This window comes from Oratosquilla oratoria, chromosome 40 (genome assembly GCF_046742065.1).
Source record: "Oratosquilla oratoria isolate Oo_2021 chromosome 40, ASM4674206v1, whole genome shotgun sequence".
Taxonomy (NCBI): Eukaryota; Metazoa; Arthropoda; class Malacostraca; order Stomatopoda; family Squillidae; genus Oratosquilla; species Oratosquilla oratoria.
This window is the reverse complement of record NC_134816.1, coordinates 8,410,490-8,432,909: the sequence shown is the minus strand read 5'-3', so window position 1 is coordinate 8,432,909 and position 22,420 is coordinate 8,410,490. Positions and strand designations below refer to the sequence as shown.

The 22,420-nt window shown below is 41.0% G+C and overlaps 1 protein-coding gene across 2 annotated transcripts in view; it reads right to left on the bottom strand.

Moving 5' to 3' along the window:
• Nucleotides 1-22,420, bottom strand: part of LOC143020631 (serine/threonine-protein kinase RIO3) — a 130,169-nt gene that overhangs the window by 87,259 nt on the left and 20,490 nt on the right. For both annotated transcript variants that reach the window (XM_076177119.1, XM_076177118.1), the window contains exons 2-3: nt 20,430-20,587; nt 10,317-10,498 (exon numbers count right to left, since the gene is read on the bottom strand). In XM_076177119.1, the coding sequence (XP_076033234.1) occupies nt 10,317-10,498; nt 20,430-20,584 (337 nt within the window). In that variant the 5' untranslated portion in view covers nt 20,585-20,587. The remainder of the gene's footprint in view (nt 1-10,316; nt 10,499-20,429; nt 20,588-22,420) is intronic.

Genomic DNA, 22,420 nt, shown 5'->3' with positions numbered 1-22,420 from the left:
AGAGGACGGGGAGAAATCCCTTCGGGCTGCGTCAAAATTTACTCACACATACTACCCCACCCCCCACCCCCCTGCCCATTCCTCCTCATGCAATCACAACATCATCCATATACAACCATTCTCCATTCACCCCTCTCTTCTGTCCTCTCCCGTCCTTCCTCAACAGACATTCCCCTCTTCCCCAAAGCCCCCTTCACCCCATCCATCCACCTCATCCTAGGACGTCCCCTCATGTTCACTCCCTCCACATCTGCCTTCCATACCTCTTTCACTAGTCTTTCTTCACTCATTCTTTCCATGTGTCCAAACCATCCTAATATTCTTTCATCAACCCTATCTCCCAAATCCTTTTTCACCCCTGTTCTCATCCTCACCTCCTCATTTCTCACTCTATCCAGCCTAGTAACCCCCACCATACTTCTCAGACACCTCATCTCAAACACATTCAAACTCCTTCTCTCTTCTTCTCTTATGTTCCACGTTTCTGCCCCATACAGTGCTGTTGGCACAATCACTCCTTCATACAGTCTCCTCTTCGCATCCATTCCCAAATGTCTATTCCTCATTACACTCTTTAATCCACCAAGGCATTTACTTGCTTCTCTCAATCTACATTCTACCTCCACCTTCACTCCACCTTTTCCTGCTACACTTGCACCCAAGTATCTAAAACTATCCACTTCCTCCAGTCGCTCTCCCTTAATATTCACTTCCAGTCTACTGCCACTTTCACCCCTTGTACATCTCATCACCTTACTTTTACGCACATTTATCTTTAGCTTTCTTCTATCACATACTCTCCCAAACTCTGCCACCAGCTTCCTCAATCCCTTCTCCGATCCTGCCACAAGCGCAGTGTCGTCCGCAAACAACAGCTGGCTCACCTCCCACTTTTCTCAATTTCTTTAACCATCTCCAATCCCTGACCCACTACCCTTGCCTTTACCTCTCGCACTACCCCATCCATGTATAAGTTGAACAAGCAGGGTGACATAACACATCTTTGACGAAGTCCCACCTTTACCTCGAACCACTCACTCTCTCCATTTCTAATCCTGACACAAGCTCTACTACTCTCATAGTGGTACTTTATGAGAGTAGTAGAGCTTGTGTCAGGATTAGAAATGGGTAGTGGGTCAGGGATTGGAGATGGTTAATCATGAACAACACGCATAATCATACACATATCCCATACCAAGCCCTCTACACTCCCTCCTCTCCTGATATCACCTTTTGCTCCCCCTGCCTAACCCCAACAACATCATGGAGAGTGGTCGGAGCCCTTGGCTCTGACCACCTTCCAATCATCATCACCACCAAAACAAGATGCACCCCAGCTGGCCACAGACACACTTACACCAATTACAAGAGAGCTAACTGGGAAGCCTTTACTGAAGAGACAGAACAACATTTTGAAACACTTAACAGTACACCAATCACAAACATAAACAATGCTGTGCACGCTTTTAATACAATCATACAAAACGCAGACAAGAGATACATCCCTAGAGGCAACAGAAAATCACACAACCCCAACTTCACACCAGAAATCCAAGACCTCATCAGACAACGTGACACACTTAAACACGATACCCCCACACCTATCCCTCAAAACATAGCAGACCAAATACAAACACTAAACACTGTGATTGCCAATAAAATACATGAACAAAAAACACAAAATTGGCAAAACTTTATCAATACACTTGATCACAAAACAAACACCAGCAAATTGTACAAAACACTCAACAGCATCACACTATCCAACACTAACACTACACGCTCTCACGCAGCAATAATCACAACAACAGATAATCTACCCTCAAACAGACAACAAGCAAACGCACTCATACGTCATTTTGCACAGACGAGCCATCTTACATCTCACCCTGACGACCGACGCACCATTCGACGTAAGAAAGACTTCCCCACAGACTCAGACTATACACCCTTCATAGACAGTCAGACAAAACTCATAATGCATAATCTCAAGCACTCATCTGCCTGTGGCCCTGATAACATAAGCAACATCCACCTAAAACACATTGGACCACAAGGTATACACGCACTCACAAACATTGCAAACTACAGCTATTCACACAACACTATACCCGACATCTGGAAGCATGGTAAAATAATCACCATTCCAAAACCGAACAAAGACCCAACAATCCCAACATCGCACCGCCCAATCACACTTCTCTGCACCCCCTCTAAAGTCATTGAACGCCTAATACTTAAACTTGTCACACCATATATTCCCCTTGCTGACTCACAACACGGCTTTAGGCCACTACACTCCACAAACACTCTTCTGACAAACCTCACACAAAGAATTTTTGATGGCATCAATTCAGATAGGCCCCACCACAGAACACTTCTTATAACATTGGACATTAGTAAAGCTTTTGATGCTATCCCCCGCCACAACCTAACAAATAAAATATATAACACAGACATGCACAATAACACCAAAAGATGGCTGGCCAATTATCTGGCAGGCAGGAATGCTCATGTGTCATATAATGGCCAATCATCGCACATCAGAAACATTAAGAACGGAGTACCACAGGGCTCAGTTCTATCCCCCACATTATTTAATCTATACATGCATGACTTACCCACGCCAGACACCTCAGAAATACAAATCTCTTCCTACGCAGACGACATAACAATCACATGCACACATCGTAACACAGACAAAGCTGCAGAAATAATCCAGCCTTACCTTGACACACTCAACACATGGTTCATCACAAACAGACTCAAAATAGCTCCAACCAAATCTACAGCAACACTTCTCACCAACTGGACAAAAGAACACAAATACATACCTCATCTCTACATCAACAACACTCTAATACCACACACAAACACACCGAAAATTCTTGGTGTAACATACGATACATCCATGTCTTTCAAACAACACCTCACAAACATAAAAAACAAATGCACACCTAGACTTAACGCACTTAAGTCAATCACAGGAACAACATTTGGACAAAACAAAGAAACTAATATAACAATATACAAACAATGCATACGCTCAGTGATGAATTATGCGAGTCCTGCATGGGCTCCTAATCTCATTGAGACACACCACAACACCCTTCAAATCATACAAAACAAAGCCCTAAAAACAATTACAGGCTGCACAAATACATCACCTACTGACCATTTACACCATGAAACAAAAGTCCTCAAAGTCAAGGACCACCTCGACATGAGAGGCACACAAACACTTGCTGCAGCCACCACAAACACATCACACCCGCTACACTACATAGCAGAACACCCACACACACCAAGAAACATTAAAACTACACCCAAAGACCTTTATTACGCACAGATACTCTCTTCTCTTCCTCCACAACCACCAAATACCAGCCTCCGGAAACATATTCATAATCATATCACTCACCGCTCTATTAACACACTGAAAGACAACACACTGCTGCATGCCAGACCCCCTGATATCCACCCTTCTGAATCCTCTCTCCCACGAAAGGACAGAGTCCACTTGGCCAGACTGCGATGCGGTCACCACCCAGCACTTCTAAGCTACCAGAAGAGGCTGGACGACCATGTTGTGAACAGCTGCCCAGGATGTAACACTTCACCCCATACCATACAACACATAATGGAAGACTGCATTATACACAATCATGCACGCAAACAACACAACATACACTCTATAAAGGATTTGTGGGAAAACCCAGTTTCGGCTGTGGCCTTCCTTGGGGAGACGGGACTGCTCGGACAGACAGTCTAGGGAACGACAACAACAACAACTACTCTCATAAAAACTCTTGACAGCTCCTAGAAGCTTTCCTCCTATCCCATATATCTGCATAACCTCCCACAGTGCCCTTCTGTCTACCCTATCATAAGCCTTTTCCAGATCCATAAAAGCCCAAAAAACATCCTTCCCCTTTCCTATAGCTTTCTCACATATTTGTCTTACCACAAAGATCCGATCTACACAACCTCTACCCGTCCTAAATCCACACTGTTCCTCAACAATTACTCCCTCTGTTACTCTCCTAATCCTCTCAATCGAAGATCCTCCCATAAGCCTTCCCAACTACACTCAACAAGCTAATCCCTCTGAAACTACTAAAAAAGGAAATCAGTGACCAAATAAAAAACCTAGATGTTAGAAAATCACATGGTCTGGATGGAATTGCAAATTGGACACTGAAGGAATGCGTGGAGGAACTAACAGATAAAATACACACAATATAAAATACTCACTCAAAGAAGGAAAAGTACCACAAGACTGGAAAAATGCAAACATTGCACCAATATACAAAGGAGGAAGTAAGAAAGATCCAACTAACTACAGACCGGTTTCCCTAACAAGCACAGTAGCTAAAATATGTGAAAAAGTGATTAAAAGTAGATGGGCTAAACATCTGGAAGAAAAATCTATACTAAACCCAAGCCAATTTGGATTTAGACAAGGAAGATCATGTACAACAAATCTAATCTGCTTCTATTCGAGAATAATAGATATAATAGATGAGAGAGATGGATGGGCAGACTGTGCCTATCTAGATCTACAGGCATTTGACAAAATACCACACAAAAAATTAATAGGAAAATTTGAATCAATAGGTGGCATTGCAGGTAATTTATTAAAATGGATGGAAGACTTCCTGACTGGGAGAAAAATGAGGGTAGTAATTAGAGACAAATACTGGAAATGGGAAGAAATGATAAGTGGTGTTCCACAAGGATCAGTGCTGGCTCCAATCATGTTTGCCATATACGTAAACGACATGGACGAAGGAGTTGAATATTATATGAATTTCTTCACAGATGATGCAAAAATATTTAAAAAAGTATCAACAAATGAGGACTGTGAATCATTACAATCAGACCTGGACATAATCTGGAAATGGACTCAAAAGTGGAAGGTGAACTTTAATATCAAGAAGTGTAGCATAATGGAGTTTGGTAAAAGCAAAAACAGAATTTCAAAAAATTACAAAATTGGTGAAAATGAAAAAAAAAAAAAAGTGCACTAGGAAAGGGACTTTGGAGTGATAATCAGCAATGACATGACACCTGACAGACATATAAAGAAAATAGTTGGTGAAACATACAACCTACTAAGGTCAATGAAAGTGCCATTTGAATACTTGGATGAAAAAATGATAAAATAAATATTAGTCACATTGATTAGACCAAAACTAGAATATGCAGCAACACTATGGACACCCAGTACTAAAAAGAATATAAGGAAACTTGAAAGAATACAGAGAGCAACAACAAAGTTGGCACCAGCTCTTCCCAAATAAACATACGAACAAAGATTATCGAAACTAGAACTACCAACACTAGAGCAAAGAAGAGAAAGAGGTGATCTACTGACTATATAGAATCATGAAAGGAATGGAAATCCTTGACAGAAAAGATTGACTAAAAAATGACAATGGAAAAACAAGTGGTCATGAAAAGAAACTCAAAAAGGACAACTATACAAGAGATAGGAAAAAGAATAGCTTCCCACACAAAATTCTGGATATGTGGAATAACTTAGATAAAAAAAACAGTGTGCGCAAATACTATTCACGATTTTAAGAATAAACTTGATGCTGAGAGATACAAATACGGGTCACCACAAGCATAGCTCCCTTCCCGTATAATACAACTAGGTAAATACAAGGATTATATAATTGTTGGATCAGAAACAGAGAAACAAGGCAGGGTGGAGGAGTCATGTTACTAACCAAGAAAGGACTAAATGCGACAAAAATCACAGAAGGAGAGAACAATGTGGAGTTGATTATGATAAGAGTTAAGGATAGATATGAAAAATAGAGAGTATCCAGTGATTTATGTCCCACCTAAAACTTGCACATGGAATGAAAGTGAACACTCCAAAACGCTGGAAGACACAACAAAATCACTAAATAAAATATTAAAGAAAGAAGGTAATCTGGTGATAATGGGTGATTTTAACTCGAAAGAAATATGTTGGGAAGAAATGATTGTGAAAGGTAAAGAAGATCACCAGGGAAACATATTACAGGAAATGACCAATAATTACACATAGATGCAATGGGTCAAGGAAAACACCAGATATAGAAATAACGATGAACCCTCAAGATTGGATTTGATATTCACATCAGAACCCAAAATTGTAGATAAAATCAAATACAAGACACCAATTGGAAAAAGTGATCACATAGTACTAGAACTAGAATTAAATGAAGAAACAAATACAGAAATAAACGAAAAACACAGAAAAGATGACTAATGTAGAACAAAATTTTTTTTGGGAAACTTAAAAAGAAATTATGAAAAGGACATAATAGACATATGTAAATATCAAGGTGCAGGGATGACCTATCATCCAGGAGGTGCTAAGATGAGAGAGAGGGTGGAGGGGTGTGGAGTGTATTCAGGGATGGAATGGGTGGGAATGATTTTATGCCTTTTCCTTTTTGGCTACCTCCCTTGTAATGGGGAAAAAGCCTAGGTATTATGTATGTAAAGATCAACCCAAATTGTTTTATAGATACGTAAACGGCAAACTAAAAAATAAACAGGAAATATTTAAATTATGTCAAGGTAACAGAGAATACACAGAAGATATAGAAATGGTAGATATTATGAACATACATTTCAAATGATGAAAGCTGGTAAGGCACTGGTCTGGATAGATGCCATGCAGAATGTTTAAAAAAAGGAGGTACAGTGATGGTGGACTGGTTGGTGAGGTTATTAAATCTTTGCTGGAGAGAGGGTAGAGTGCCAGAGGACTGGAGGAGTGCCTGTATAGTTCCACTTTACAAGGGAAAAGGGGACAAGTGTGAATGTAGTAGTTTCAGAGGGATTAGCTTGTTAAGTGTAGTTGGGAAGGCTTATGGGAGATCTTGATTGAGAGGATTAGGAGAGGAACAGAGGGAGTAATTGGTGAGGAACAGTGTGGATTTAGGATGGGTAGAGGTTGTGTAGATCAGATCTTTGTGGTAAGACAAATATGTGAGAAAGCTATAGGAAAGGGGAAGGATTTTTTTTGGGCTTTTATGGATCTGGAAAGGGCTTATGATAGGGTAGACAGAAAGGCACTGTGGGAGGTTATGCAGATATATGGGATAGGAGGAAAGCTTCTAGGAGCTCTCAAGAGTTTTTATGAGAGTAGTAGAGCTCGTGTTAGGATTAGAAATGGAGAGAGTGAGTGGTTCGAGGTAAAGGTGGGACTTCGTCAAGGATGCGGTATGTCGCCCTGGCTGTTCAACTTATACATGGATGGGGTAGTGCGAGAGGTAAAGGCAAGGGTAGTGGGTCAGGGATTGGAGATGGTTAAAGAAAATGAAGAAAAGTGGGAGGTGAGCCAGCTGTTGTTTGTGGACGACACTGCACTTGTGGCAGGATTGGAGGAGGGATTAAGGAAGTTGGTGACAGAGTTTGGGAGAGTATGTGATAGAAGAAAGCTAAAGATAAATGTGGGTAAAAGTAAGGTGATGAGATGTACAAGGGGTGAAAGTGGCAGTAGACTGGAAGTGAGCATTAAGGGAGAGCGACTGGAGGAAGTGGATAGTTTTAGATACTTGGGTGCAAATGTGGCAGGAAAAGGTGGAGTGAAGGTGGAGGTAGAATGTAGATTGAGAGAAGGGAGTAAATGCCTTGGTGGATTAAAAAGTGTAATGAGGAATAGACATTTGGGAATGGATGCTAAGAGGAGACTGTATGAAGGAGTGATTGTGCCAACAGCACTGTATGGGGCAGAAACATGGAACATAAGAGAGGAAGAGAGAAGGAGTTTGAATGGGTTTGAGATGAGGTGTCTGAGAAGTATGATGGGGTTACTAGGCTAGAGAGTGAGAAATGAGGAGGTGAGGAGGAGAACAGGGGTGGAAAGAGAGTTGGGAGATAGGGTTGATGAAAGAGTATTAGGATGGTTTGGACACATGGAAGGAATGAGTGAAGAAAGACTAGTAAAAGAGATATGGAAGGCAGATGTGGAGGGAGTGAACATGAGGGGATGTCCTAGGATGAGGTGGATGGATGGGGTGAAGGGGGCTTTGGGGAAGAGGGGAATGTCTGTTGAGGAAGGACGGGAGAGGACAGAAGATAGGGGTGAATGGAGAATGGTTCTATATGGATGATGTTGTGATGCATGAGGTGGAATGGGCAGGGGGATGTGGGGTGAGGTAGTATGTGTGAGCAAAATTTGACGCAGCCTGAAGGGATTTCTCCCCGTCTTCTCCTTTAATGCATGGGGGGACAGAGAGGGGGGGTCGCCGATTTAATGAAGCGGCCTTGCTGTGGATGTGCTGTGTCTTGCGACACTGCTTCTGACCCAGGGCAGTGGACAAGGTGTAGGGATGACCTGTCATCCAGGAGGTGCTAAGATGAGAGAAAGAGGGTGGAGGGGTGTGGAGTGTATTCAGGGATGGAATGGGTGGGAATGATTTTATGCCTTTTCCTTTTTTGGCTACCTCCCTTGTAAGGGGGAAAAAGCCAAGGTATATGTATGTATTTCAAATCTGTATTCACCAAGGAAAAAGAAAATCTACAAAACTGTGATCAAAGAAATGAAGTAAGATTTCCTCCAATGAAGGAATTAAATATTACTCAGGATGAAATAAGGAATCAAATATTAAAGCTTGATGTTAACAAATCACATGGCCCAGACAGAGTTGCAAACTGGATACTAAAGGAATGTATAGACGACCTAACAAGAAAAATATACAAAATAGTTGAGTACAATACTCAAAATTTGTGAGAGGATCATCAAAGATAGATGGACAAAATATCTGGAGGAGAACAATATACTGAACCCAAGGCAATTTGGATTCAGACACGGAAGATCATGTACCACTAATTTGATTTGTTTGTATTCAAGATTATTAGATATATGGCAAGAAAGGGATGGCTGGGCAGAGTGTGCCTTCCTGGACTTAAAAAAGGCATTTGATAAGGTACCACACAGAAAATTACTATATAAACTGGAAACAATAGGAGGCATACATGGAAAAGTATTGAATTGGATGGAGGACATCCTACATGGAAGAAAAATGAGAGTAGTACTCAGAGACAAATATTCAAAATGGGAAGAAATGAGTAGTGGCATCCCACAGGGGTCAATGCTGGCTCTGATAAGGTTAGCTGTATATGTAAATGACATGGACGAAAGTACTGAATGTTACATAAACTTCTTTGCGGATGACACAAAGTTATCGAAGAGAATAAACTCTGAAATAGATTTTGATTCATTACAGAGTGATCTGAACAAAGTGTCAGTCGAGAAAGAAATAGGAAGTAGAATTCAACAACAAGAAATGCAGTATAATTGAATTTGGGAAAAGCAAGAAGAGAATACCTCCCTAGTAAGGGGGAAAAAGCCTTGGTATATGTATGTATAAAATTGACGGAAATGAAGTAAAGAAAGTAAATTCTGAAAGGGACCTAGGAGTAATCATCACCAAAGACATGGCTCCAGATAAACATAAAAATAAAATAGTTGGAGAAACATGCAATTTGTCGAGATCAATAAAGGTGGCTTTTAAATACCTGGATAAGGAAATGATTAAGAAAATATTACAAACACTAATAAGGCCAAAACTGGAATATGCAGCACTGATATGGTCACCCAGTACAAAAAAGAATATAAGAAAATTAGAAGGAATACAAAGAGCAGCAACAAAGATGACCCCAACACTTACAAACCTGACATATGAACAAAGACTGGCCAAACTAGAATTACTGACTCTGGAACAAAGAAGAGAACAAGGGGACCTACTAACTGTCTACAGAATTATGAAAGGAAAATAACACCTTGATAGAGAGGACTTAATAAAGTGGGACAGAGGAAAAACAAGAGGACATGCAATGAAACTCAAAAAGGACAACTACAGAAGAGACCTGAAAAGAACAGTTTTCCACACAGAGTGATAGATATATGGAACAAATTGGACGAAAAAATAGTGTGTGCAAACACAACACAAGAATTTGAAGGACAAACTTGATCTTGCAAGATACAAAAATGGGTCACTACAAGCACAGCTCCCCTTCCCATAAAATACAGCTAGGTAAATACAACTAGGTAGGTAAATATATATCTAACATGGTCCAAAGACCAATATGCAGGGGTTTGGACATCCTAATGGAGATTAGGGGGTGCATGGGTCTTAAATTGGGCAGATGGGAAATAATTATTTCTGCTGTCCATTTTGCATGACCATCAGAAGCAGATACCCTTCACTGATCCCCTCCTAGGATAAGCAAAGAAAAACCCTGAAACTCACAGCCAGTAACAAACTGTTTTCACTTGTTCAAAATTACCATAAACCAATACAAACCTTTCGATACCCCATTCACATGTTTTTCCTCACGTGCCACTTGTTCATCATACTCGCGATCAAACTCATACTGCAGCATTTGTGCAAGCATCATATCACTGTCAGTATCTTCAATGTTGTTAAGCATTTCACTGGGAACGCTCTCACCAGCCACTAATGAATCATAGTAATCCTTGTTTTCTCTGCAAATATAAAAATGTATGTCATAAATAAAGATAAAATGGACATCATTTACTGGTACTTCTATACTAAGACTGGATGTGTATGTATAATTGTCATGCTGAACCAATCTCTGGCCTCAGTTCTTTTGCTCAGGAGACATGGTACCTCAATGTATTAAGTAATGATCACTGGGCTAGCATATAAATTAACAGAAATTAACAGAACTATTGTCTGTATTGTGAGAATATTAGACAATATAAGAGGGTAAGAACGTGCATAGGATCAAGTCTGGTGGTGATGCCCATTAGTTATGTTGGAGGGGATGTCTTTCTAGGTATTCATTAAATTTTATGTTCAAATCAATCAACCAATCAATCTGTTGCCCCTCATCTCTTGTGCAGAAGACTTGCAGCTTTCAGTTAACTGACAACAGACTCCAGTGGGACCATAAATTGTTTAAAGACTGTGTGGAGCATTGTAATACGAGGTGTTCTGTGTCCTCTGTGTGGTGGTTGCATCTGTGGCTAGGCCCATTCTATGTTGGTACTGCTTTAATGCCAGGTGGTGTCAGGGAAAAGATTTAATATGAGAGTGGGTAGAAATTTCACCATGTAGTAAATGAATGGAATAAATTTCCTGCAAAGGCAATGCAATGTAGTGCAATTAAAAGTTTTAAGATTCATTTAGATAAACACCTAAGCAATATGCTCTAATGCCTACCATTTATTTTATTCATTCTTGTATATCTATTATTTGTTTTTTAATTATAATTTATTATCATTTATCTATTCATCATTATCTATTTAATAATTTTATTAATCTATTTATTTACTTGTTTATCTATTATTTCTGCATCCAACCTAGTTATAGACCAAAATGTCTCCTTTCAGCATGCTCTTCCCTTATAATCCTTTGTAATTGTAGTTTTTTCTGTGAGATTTACATTGTTGTTGGAGTAGTTTGGTGGTCTGTCTTGAAGGGCTTGTTTAGTGATCTGAGGGTGTGTGTGTTTTTGTATGGATATTTTGTGTGGTATGGGAGGTAGGTTGTTAGATATTTGAATAGTATGCTACTGATCTTGTTTTTGTTACATTCTGGTGGTTTGAGAGAAATGTAATATAAAGGATTTGTGGTGTTTAGAATTCTGGCATGGAATTGTGTTACTGTCATTTTCATGTAGTTTTCTATCATCTTTGAGGAGGATTTATGTTTCTGTATGTAGGTGTTCCAATGGGTTGGTTTATGTTCAGAGATCAAAGTCAATCTAGGATCTGTTACTTATGTCTAGTCATGTATGATGTGCATTCAGATTGCCAACAATAATGTGAATTGTGATATAAGAGCAGATTAAACATTGGAAAATACTTTGGGGTACCCATATCCATATGTACAGGGTGTTCGGGATAAATTTGATGACTTTTTTATCTTCTGTCATTTCAGAGCCATTTGAAGGATTTAACCTCTTCACTCGGGGCCAAAATCTCACGGGCAGCATTATCTGCCAGACGTACGATGTGTCATAATAATACTCGCATCATAATATATAGTCACTGCTTATATCGATCGTTCTCTCTTTCACCCATGAATTTTGATAACCATAGAAAATGTGATGAAGACAGTTTAGAGAGTATATCATTACACAGGGGCAACTACAATAAATATAATCAAGATGCCGATATGGCAGCCTCGCATATCCACTTGCTCCTCATGCCACCTACGTATGCGGCACCGTATGGAAGGGGTTAATAGCGGTGGGTGTAACATCTAGAGAGCATGGATGACTGGAAAGCACTGGAATATTGGAAAAGAGTGACTTGCATCAAGATGACTAGCGCCTGATTTAAAAATTCAGAAATCTTAGCTGCAGCTCAGTGCTCCTTGAATACTGTGAAGGCCATGAGATATGAGCTGGAATGTTGCAACGGATATTTTGGAAGCAGTGGTTAGCAGGATCACAGCAGGTGTTCTGACTCTGTCTGCACAACGAAATTTGTCGAGAAGCTAAAACTCATACAAGAGGCACAAGGGCCAACTACTCACTGTCAAGGCCCAAGAGAACAGCCTTATGAAAGCCAAGAAACTCCTCAACAAGGTCTAACACCCAATCGAGCCAGGGATGCTCTGGTTCTTGTCAGACAAGAAGAACTTTTGCCAGGATCAGTTGCACAATGTGCAGAACAACAGGTGGCTAGCCTACAATCTGCATGAAGTCCCACGCTTCATGAAGACCAAATTCCCTCAAACTGTGATGGTCTTAATAATGATAATAATAATAATATACGGTTCATTGGGTATAGCAGCATTACTACTGGAAATATACAGCCTGCAAAAATTATAAAACTATGACAGTGAAAAAATTTTGTTACAAGCATTAAAAACAAAACAAAACAGTAAGCTAAGGAATAGCTGTGTTGCACAACATTGTTATTTCTTGTTGTTGATTAAGTCCACAAATGTCGGTATGGGGCTTTTCTTATACCGGTCGGTGCGTGCTATGATTAGCTTGATGGTATTGTGGTGCCGCACCTGTAGCCGTGGTTGTGGTGCTAGGGGAGGTAGCAGGTTCTGGTGCTGAGGATGTTTAACTAGGGTGACTGCACATGACCTCAGATGCTGAAGGTAATGGTCAGCAAGGGTTGGAACTCCGAGTGTGGTGAGAGCATGCCGATAGGTGGTGTATTCAGTGCCTAGGATTGTGCGACAGGCTCTTTTCTGCACTTTCTCCAGCTGTTGCTGCTGCGTGACTGTAAGTGAGGAGGCCCAGGAAGGTGACACATACACCAACTTGGGCAAAATGAAGGAAGTGTAGATGGTTGAGATCTTCAGCATGTGCCCCTAATGATCTTAGATGACGCAGCATATACAGCTTGTAGGATGCTGCCCTGACAGTGTTAGCAGTGTTCTCCTTCCAAGTCAACTTATTGTCGGTGGTTATCCCTAGCAGCTTAGTTGACTGGACCACCTGCAGGGGTTGGCCGTCAACTGTCAGCAGGGGAGGAGGGAGAATGTCATTGGAGATGTGAAAGTGCATTACCAGTTTTCTTGTGGTTGATGGTGACTCTGTTGTGCACTGTCCATGTGTGTAGCCTGTCCAGTGTGTCTTGCAGTGAGTCGTAATCCAGGTCAGTGTTGGACACAGGGGTCCCCAGCATGCAGTCATCAACATATTTCCACCTGTGCGGTGTGCCTCCCAGGGCATTGTTGATGAGTATTGGGAAACAGTGGCCCCACTCTTGTTCCCTGTGGTACCCTCAAAGGATAGGTGCTAGCCTGCAGAGATGTGTCCCTGATTTCTGACAGCTTGACATCAGTAAGTCAGATAGCCAAGCAACCAAGGAGGTAGGAAGACCAAGGTGGCTTTGGTGATGATAGTGGTGTGATCAACAAGGTTGAAGGTTTTCTTGAAGTTAATGAACGCCACTGCAAGTGAAGTCTTGCGCTGCTCGAGATTTTTATAGATAAGTCAAGAAAGCTAATAAGATAGTGAGTGGTGAATGTTTTTACATTACCAAACTGTTGGGGGGTCAATGAATTTGCTGATTTTGGAGAATGCCCACTCGAAGACAATATCTTCACAAATAAGACTTGGAATGGGAGTGATAGTAATGGGTCTGAGATCACTAAAGTATTGGGGATTGGAAGATTTGGGGATGGGAGTAATGAAGCCTGTCTTCCAATCTGTGGGACATTAACTCTGCTTAAGTGAGGCAATAGTTATTGAACAGATCGGGATGGGAAGTTCATGAGCAAATTCATGATAAATTTTGATGGGTAAGTCTACAGGTGTAGAGGAACGCTTTGACTTGATGCTGGCAAGCTTTTTGGCAACCTGAAAAACACGAACTGTTGGGGAGGGGGGGAGGAAAGCAGGGAGGAGAGGTCAATCCCGGGCAGCATTTGACAGATGGATGCAAAGTGGTCATTTATTTGCTCAGCCACATGGTCATGTGACAATTGTGATAGGAGGATGTCAGATGCCTGCTGCATACCGCACAAACTTTTAACCCGTTAAACCACTAGCTGCTGTTCTGCTGTAAGTGCTTGATCTTATTGGGGTAGTACATTTTCTTGGCTCTTTTGATTTCCCTTAAGACTTTGCTCTGGAGTTGTCTAAAAAGGCTGATGTCAGTGTAAAAAGCTTTAGCACACTGTTGAATCAGTCTCTTAATCCTGGGCATGATCCATGGGGCATCTGCTAGGTGTGTTCGCGTCTGTTTCAAAGGGAAGTAACAATGGAAGATCTATGTAATTATATTGATATAAATATCACATTTCTCCAGAACTCCCTCCACTGTGCGCACCTCTGTCCAGGGATGTTGAGTGATCCATTGTCCAAATTCACGCAAGTGTGAGTCAGGCATGGGTCTGTGAAAGCGAGTAGTGGTGCTGGCTGGTGACCACAGGAAGTGTGGGTTGACCAATCAATTGGGGGGGGGGGGAGGTACAGTTCACTCATGTCACTTAGAATGAGGTCAAGCGTGCTGACATCATGTGTGGGAAAGTTGATGAGTTGTGATATATGTAGATTTTCTTGAATATCACTGGTGTTTAACTCATTGAAATCCCCACATAAAACCAATCTAACAGTGGGGTATTTGGCCCTGAAACTGCCGTGTTAATAATGTGTTCCACCAAAGCGTCGGCCAAGGGAGCTCGTGGGGGGTGGTACACTACACACATAATGATGGAGGCTGTGTGGTGAGGTGTTTCCAGCAAAGGCCACGTCATGCCACCTCACATCATTGAAGAGGGACTCAGACTCACTTCAGATGGCTACATAGAGTTGCTGTGCACTGTTGTCAAGCACTGGGTGGAGAGGGTGGCTGTGGGAAGACCATATGTGTGGCAGCAGGACTTGGCTCCATGTCACACCTCCAAGAAAACCCAGAAGTGGCTGTCTGAGAACTTCTACAACTTCACCAGTCCCAACATCTGGCCCCCCAACTCGCCTGATTGCAACCCCATGGACTATTATGTGTGGGGCACAGTTGAAAAAGACACCAATCGTACCGCCTGCAACACCAAGGTCAAGCTGATTGCTTGGATCAAACTGGTGTTCAGGCATCTCTCGAAGGATAGGAAGCCTGCATACTGCAGTTTCAGGTCCTACCTGGAGGTCACAGTGGATTTTCAGGGTGACTTCTTTGAGTGAACTATATTTGGCAAAAGATCCTCTAAGAGATGCACTTTGAATTTTGAAAATACATAAATTTTTGGCCAAGATATGACATTTTTCTTTCCTTTCCAAAAGTGTCAAATTTATCCCAAACACACTGTAGATACTTGTGATCTAAGTCGATTTTAAATTTCTTTAGTATCTGCACAGCTAATATTTCTAGTGTCTTCTCATTTAGAGCTTATTTGGTCTCTTGTTTTACCCTGTCTCGGGTATTGGCTGCATGTTATTGTGGCAAAGTAGCATGCAGTTGATACTTTTGGGACTATATGGGGTGCCCCTATGGACCAGAGCCATACATCATTTTGTCTGTGATAGAGGAAGACTGTTCATAGAGAAATTATGACATATTTATTATACTCCAACTGTCCCTCCATTATGTTGTCCCCCAACCCCTTGTTACTGTCCTGTACAATTTTTCTGAATATTCATTTCCTTTTTTGCCTACCCTGTAGTGGGGGAAAAGAATGCTGCCACCGACAAAAAACGGAATGGGGATAGAACTAGGAATCCTGCTACCTGTAGCCCCACAGGGGACATTCCTAAAAAAAATAAAGGCATAAGAGGGTCTAGTTTTCTAACCAGTACCCTAAGGTTTGGGTCTTTTAATGTGCGTGGATGTGGTACAGATGAGAGTAAAAGGGAAGAGATAGGCAGTATGTTTGTGAGAGGATGGATGTAATGGCTTTGAGTGAAACTTAGTTGAAAGGGAGGGGCAAGTGTGAGTTTGGGAGTGTAGTTGGGAGGTTCTCAGGAACGAAGAGAGGACAAGGGAGAGAAGGGGTGGCTATACTAGTGAGTGAAGAGATAGGTAAATGTGTAGTGGAGTGGAAGGAGGTTTCTTCAAGGTTAATGCGGATGACGGTGAAGCTGGGAAAGGAGATGTGGGTTTTTGTAAGTGCATACGGGCCTGGTAATGAGAAGAACATAGAGGAAAGGGAGGCTTTTTGGATGGATATAAATGAGGGCACAGAGGGATTAGGAAGAAATGTCAATGTAGTTGTATTGAGAGACCTTAATGCTAGGGTAAGAAATGAACCAATGGATGGAGTGATTGGGAAGTATGGAATTCCATGAAAAAATCGTGGTGGAGAATTATTGGTGGAGATGTGTCTCGAAAGAGAGTTGATGATAGCAAATACAGTGTTTAGGAAGAAAGACAAGCATAAGTACACATGGGAGAGGGTGGTGGATGGAAGGGTGGTAAGTAGAGCATTAACGGACTATATAAAGGTAACCAGGAGTAGATGGTGTGTGGAACAAGGAAGATGGGAGGAAATAGAAGGAAGGCTAGTGAGTGGTGAGATAAGGAAGCAAAGAAGGGTGTAGAAGAGAAGAAGCAGGCTTTCATAGATTGGTTACAAATTAGGACGAGGGAATCGTATGAGAGGTACAAAGTAAAGAGAAGTAAAACATAAGAACAAGGAGGCAAAGAGGAAAGCAGATGTGAAATGGGGTAAGAGTATGACAGAAACTTTTTGAAAGTATTTAAAAGATGTTTTGGAAAGAAATTGAGGGAGGAAGAGTATGCGAATCCAGTAGAGAAAAAAAAAGTAAAAGTTGCAGATGGAGAGATGATAATGGAAGAGAAGGCAGTGAGAGGAAGGTGGGCAGAGTATTTTAGGGAGTTGCTAAATGTGAAGGAGAATAGGGAGGGAAAGGTAGTTGCTATGAAAATGACAGTGATGAGTGAGGAAAATGGAGGAGAAATAAGGAAGATGAAGTGAAGGCAGTTGTTAAGATGATGAGAGCAGGTAATGCACCTGGGTTGGATGGAGGTCATGCAGAATGTCCAAAAAAAGTAGGTAGTGATGGTGGACTGGCTGGTGAGGTTATTTAATGTTTGTTTAACCACTTCCATACGGTGATGCCTACATAGGCGTCATGAGGAGCAAGTGGGTACGTGATGATGCCGACGTCGGCATCTTGATTATATTTATTGTAGTCGTACCTGCGTGACCCTCATTTTCCCTAAACTGGCTTCATCATATTTTCTATGGTTATCAAAATTCACGGGTGAAAGAGAACGAGCAATTGAGCAGTGACTTTATTTTTTATAATGCAATTATTATGACGCAACATCGCACGCCTGGCAGCTAATGCTGCCAGACGTGCGATGTGCCCAGGAGTGAAGAGGTTAAGAGAGGTTAGAGTGCCAGATGACTGGAGGAGTGCCTGTATAGTTCCTTTACAAGGGAAAGGGATAAGTGTGAGTGTAGTAGTTTCAGAGGGATCAGTTTGTTAAGTGTAGTTGGGAAGGCTTATGGGAGGGTCTTGATTGAGAGGATTAGGAGAGAAGCAGAGGGAGTAATTGGTGAGGAACAGTGTGGTTTTAGGACAGGTAGGGGTTGTGTAGATTAGACTTTTGTGGTAAGACAGATATATGAGAAAGCTATAGGAAAAGGTATGTATTTTAGGCTTTTATGGATCTGGAAAAGGCTTATGATAGGGTAGACAGGAAGGCTCTGTGGGAGGTTTTGCAGATATATGGGATAGGAGGAAAACTGTTAAGAGCAGTCAAGAGTTTGTATGAGAGTAGTAGAGCTTGTGTCAGGATTAGAAATGGAAAGAGAGTGATTTGAGGTAAAGGTTGGACTTCGTCAGTGATGTGTTATGTCACCCTGGCTGTTCAATTTGTACATGGATGGGGTGGTGCGAGAGGTGAATGCAAGGGTAGTGGGTCAGGGATTGGAGATGGTTAAAGAAAATGGAGAAGAAAAGTGGGAGATAAGCCAGTTGTTATTTGCTGATGACGCTGTGCTTGTAGCAGGATCAGAGGAGGGATTGAGGAAGTTAGTGACAAAGTTTGGGAAGGTGTACAAAAGAAGGAACTTGAAGACAAATGTGGGTAAATGTAAGGTGATGAGATGTACAAGGGGAGAAAGTGGCAGCAGACTGGAAGTGAGTATTAAGGGAGAGAGACTGGAGGAAGTGGTTAGTTTTAGATACTTGGGTGCGGATGTGGCAGGAAAGGGAAGAGTGGGGGTGGAGGTAGGATGTAAACTGAGAGAAGTGGGTAAATGCCTTGGGGGATTAAAAAGTGTAATGAGAAATAGACATTTGGGAATGGATGCAAAGAGGAGATTGTATGAGGGGGTGATTGTGCCGACAGCACTGTATGGGGCAGAATTATGGAACATAAGAGAGGAAGAGAAGAGTTTGAATGTGTTTGAGATTAAATGTCTGAGAAATATGATAGGGGTTACTAGGCTAGATAGAGTGAGAAATGAGGAGGTGAGGAGAACAGGGGTGAAAAGGGAATTGGAAGATGGGGTTGATGAAAGAGTATTGGGATGGTTTGGACATCCCTGGTGAAGTCCCACCTTTACCTCAAACCACTCTCTCCATTTCTGATTTTAACACAAGCTCTACTACTCTCGTAAAAACTCTTGACTGCTCTTAAAAGTTTCCCTCCTATCTCATATATCTGCAATACCCACAGCTTTTTCCAAATCCATAAAAGTCCTAAATACATTTTTAACTTTTCCTAAATCTTTCTCACATATGTCTTACCACAAAAATCTGATCCATGCAACCCCTACCTGTCCTCAGCCCACACTGTTCCTCACCAATTACTCCCTATGCTCCTCTCCTAATCCTCTAAATCAAAACCCTCCAGTAAGCCTTCCCAACTACACTTAACAAACTGATCCCTCTGAAACTACTACACTCGCACTTGTCCCCTTTTCTGTTGTAAAGTGGAACTATACAGTCACTCTTCCAGCACCCCACCCTCTCTTACACAAACATTAAACAACCTCACCAGCCAGTCTACCATCACTGTACCTCTTTTTGTAGACATTCTGCATGACACCCATCCAACCCAGCTGTCTTACTTGTTCTCATCATCTTAATAACTGCCTTCACCTCATCTTTCCTTATTTCTCCTCCATTTTCCTCACTCATCACTGTCATTTTCTTAGTGCTTCCCACTGCAACTACCTTTCTCTCCCTATCTTCCTTCACATTTAGCAACTCCTTAAAATACTCTGCCCATCTTCCTCTTACTACCATCTCATCCATTATCATCTCTCCATCTGCACCTTTTACCTTTTCTTCTCTACTTGATTCCCCTCCTCTTCCTCTCTTAATTTCTTTCCAAAAAACATCTTTTTATTACTTTAAAAAAATTGTCATACTCTTACCCCAGTTCACATCTGCTCTCCTCTTTGCCTCCTTTATTTTAAACTTTATTTATCTTTTCTTTGTACCTCTCATATGATTCTCTTGTCCTATTTTGTAACCAGTCTGTGAATGCTTGCTTCTTCTCTTCTACAATTCTTGGCTTCCTCATCTCACCACACACTACCCTTCACTCTATTTCCTCCCATCCTCCTTGGTCCACACACCATCATTTCACACCTTGAGACTCCCTCCTTGAACCATCCCCATTCCTCCTCCACTCCTAATTCTACTCTATTCTTCACTCCCTCCCACTCCTCTCTCAGCTTCTTCTTGTACTCCTTTTCTTTCTTATTTAAGCACCTCCCTACTTTCTGTCCTTTTCCTCTTTCTCCATCTATCCTCCACTCTCAACTTACCTTCCACCAAGAGGTTGATGAAATGCAATAAAAATGGTTAGAAATCTTGGGCCTGGTCTGGAGTCTGAAGACAAAGTGTCAGCCCCTTGGTACTGCACCTCCAGATGGAGGTGAAGATGTTGATTGGTTATTAATGAAAAGTTGAGAGATAACTCTGACATCCATCTTGGAAGGCCACCATTTGCAGGTGCCCACTGTAGGTCCCTCTAATACTCAGTCATTAAAAATAACTACCTTTCTTGAAGATCCTTGGCTAAATCTTCTGACATAAGGTCTTTGAAACTGGAGGATGCAGGAACTGAAGGCATAGATTCTGTTTGTGTTTCCCCCCAGGCTGGCTTCTTTGGGGAGGCATTACTGGTCTTGTTGGATGCGTTTGGGTTGTCCATTTTCTGAAAAAAGTGAATGATCAATAAATTACAATGGTTATCCCTTTTGCATGACAATTCTGCCCCTCCTTGTATCACTGGTTTTAAAATAAGAAAAATGTCCATAACATTATGTAATGCTGTCCACACCAGCAACATGCAAAATTTCCATAACTGTCCCTAGCATCCCACACCACTTTACAGAAGCACATTATACATATCAATATAGTGTGCTGTTGATTGAAACTTCCAGTACAGTAAAAATTATTAAACAAGTGCAGTTGTTACTATGCAAAACAAAAGTTGAATCAGATACATGAGAAATTCCACTGCTATTTCATCTCGGTGTACATTAACATGTATTTACCTAATTGTAGTATAAAGGAAAGAAAAAACACTCACTGGACCCCATCTCCTAATCTCCAATCTATCATACATAGCATCAAATTCATGTACAGCTCTGACTTGGTCCATATCCTTAATTTTCACTTATATCTAGATTTGAGGGAGGAGGGTGGAGGGGAGTGGAATATATGGGAAATGAAATGGGTGGAAGTGATTTCTATGCCTTTTTCTTTTTGCCTACCCCCCCCATGTAAGGGGGAAAAAGCCTTTGGTATATGTATGTATCTAGATTTGAATTCATGTATTGTTCCAGCTTGAGCTATATCACCTTCCAAGTATTTATGTATCTATATGGAAAACTATTTCTTCATATCCTTTAGATAGTCTTCCTTAATTTCTTATCATTACCTCTTAAAGCCCTCCTATCCATAAGGAAGTTGATTTGCTTGTATCAAAATAATTAAACTAGACAGATTATTATTATTATTTTTCTGAAAGAGACACAGTATGAAAAATACCTGTGCCAATTTTTATGGAAACCCATAAAAAAGTCTTATTTTCCATATACCTTGGTAACTATTAGAACCTGCCATCTGTCTGTTGATTTTTTTTAGGAAACTAGACGCTTTGATAAAGATTGTAGTGTTAATTTACTCTATGCCTGAAAATTAGACCATACTGGATCTTTCTTCACGCTACCCAAATTTTGTTAAAAAAAAAAGAAATAATAAAATAAATAAATAAATAAATTTGCTAAAAGCTAGTTTTTTCCTTATAGACACAATTCAATAAGAATACTGCCACCGAGTGTTCCCACATGAGTTGTAAAAGGCAACAAAAAACAGAATGGGGATTGGACTAGGCATCCTACTCTCTGTAGCCTAAAAAAAAAAAGATATTTATATTATATATATATATATATATATATATATATATATATATCCAACCAGAACCCTAAGGTTTGGGTCTTTTAATGTATGTGGATGTGGTACAGATGGGAGTAAATGGGAAGAGATAGGTAGTATGTTTGTGAGAAGAAAGATGGATGTGTTGGCATTGAGTGAAACTAAGTTGAAAGGGAGGGGTGAGTACGAGTTTGGGAGTAGTTGGGAGGTTCTCAGGAGTGAAGAGACGATGTGGGAGAGAAGGGGTGGCTATACTACTAAGTGAAAAGATAAGTAAACATGTGGTGGAGTGGAAGGTTTCTTCAAGGTTAATGTGGATGAAGGTGAAACTTGGAAGGGAGACGTGAGTTTTTGTAAGTGCATTTGGGCCTGGTAGTGAGAAGATTGTAGAGGAAAGGGAGTAATTTTTCATAGATTTAAATGAGTGCATAGAGGGTTTAGAGAGAAATGTCAATGTAGTGGTATTGGGAGATCTTAATGCTTGGGTAGGAAAGAAGACAGAAGATAGAGGTGGGTGAAGAATGAATGTGTATGGATGATGCTGTGATGCATGGATGGGCATGAATGGGGGATGGGGGGTGAGGGAGTATGTGTGAATGATATATTG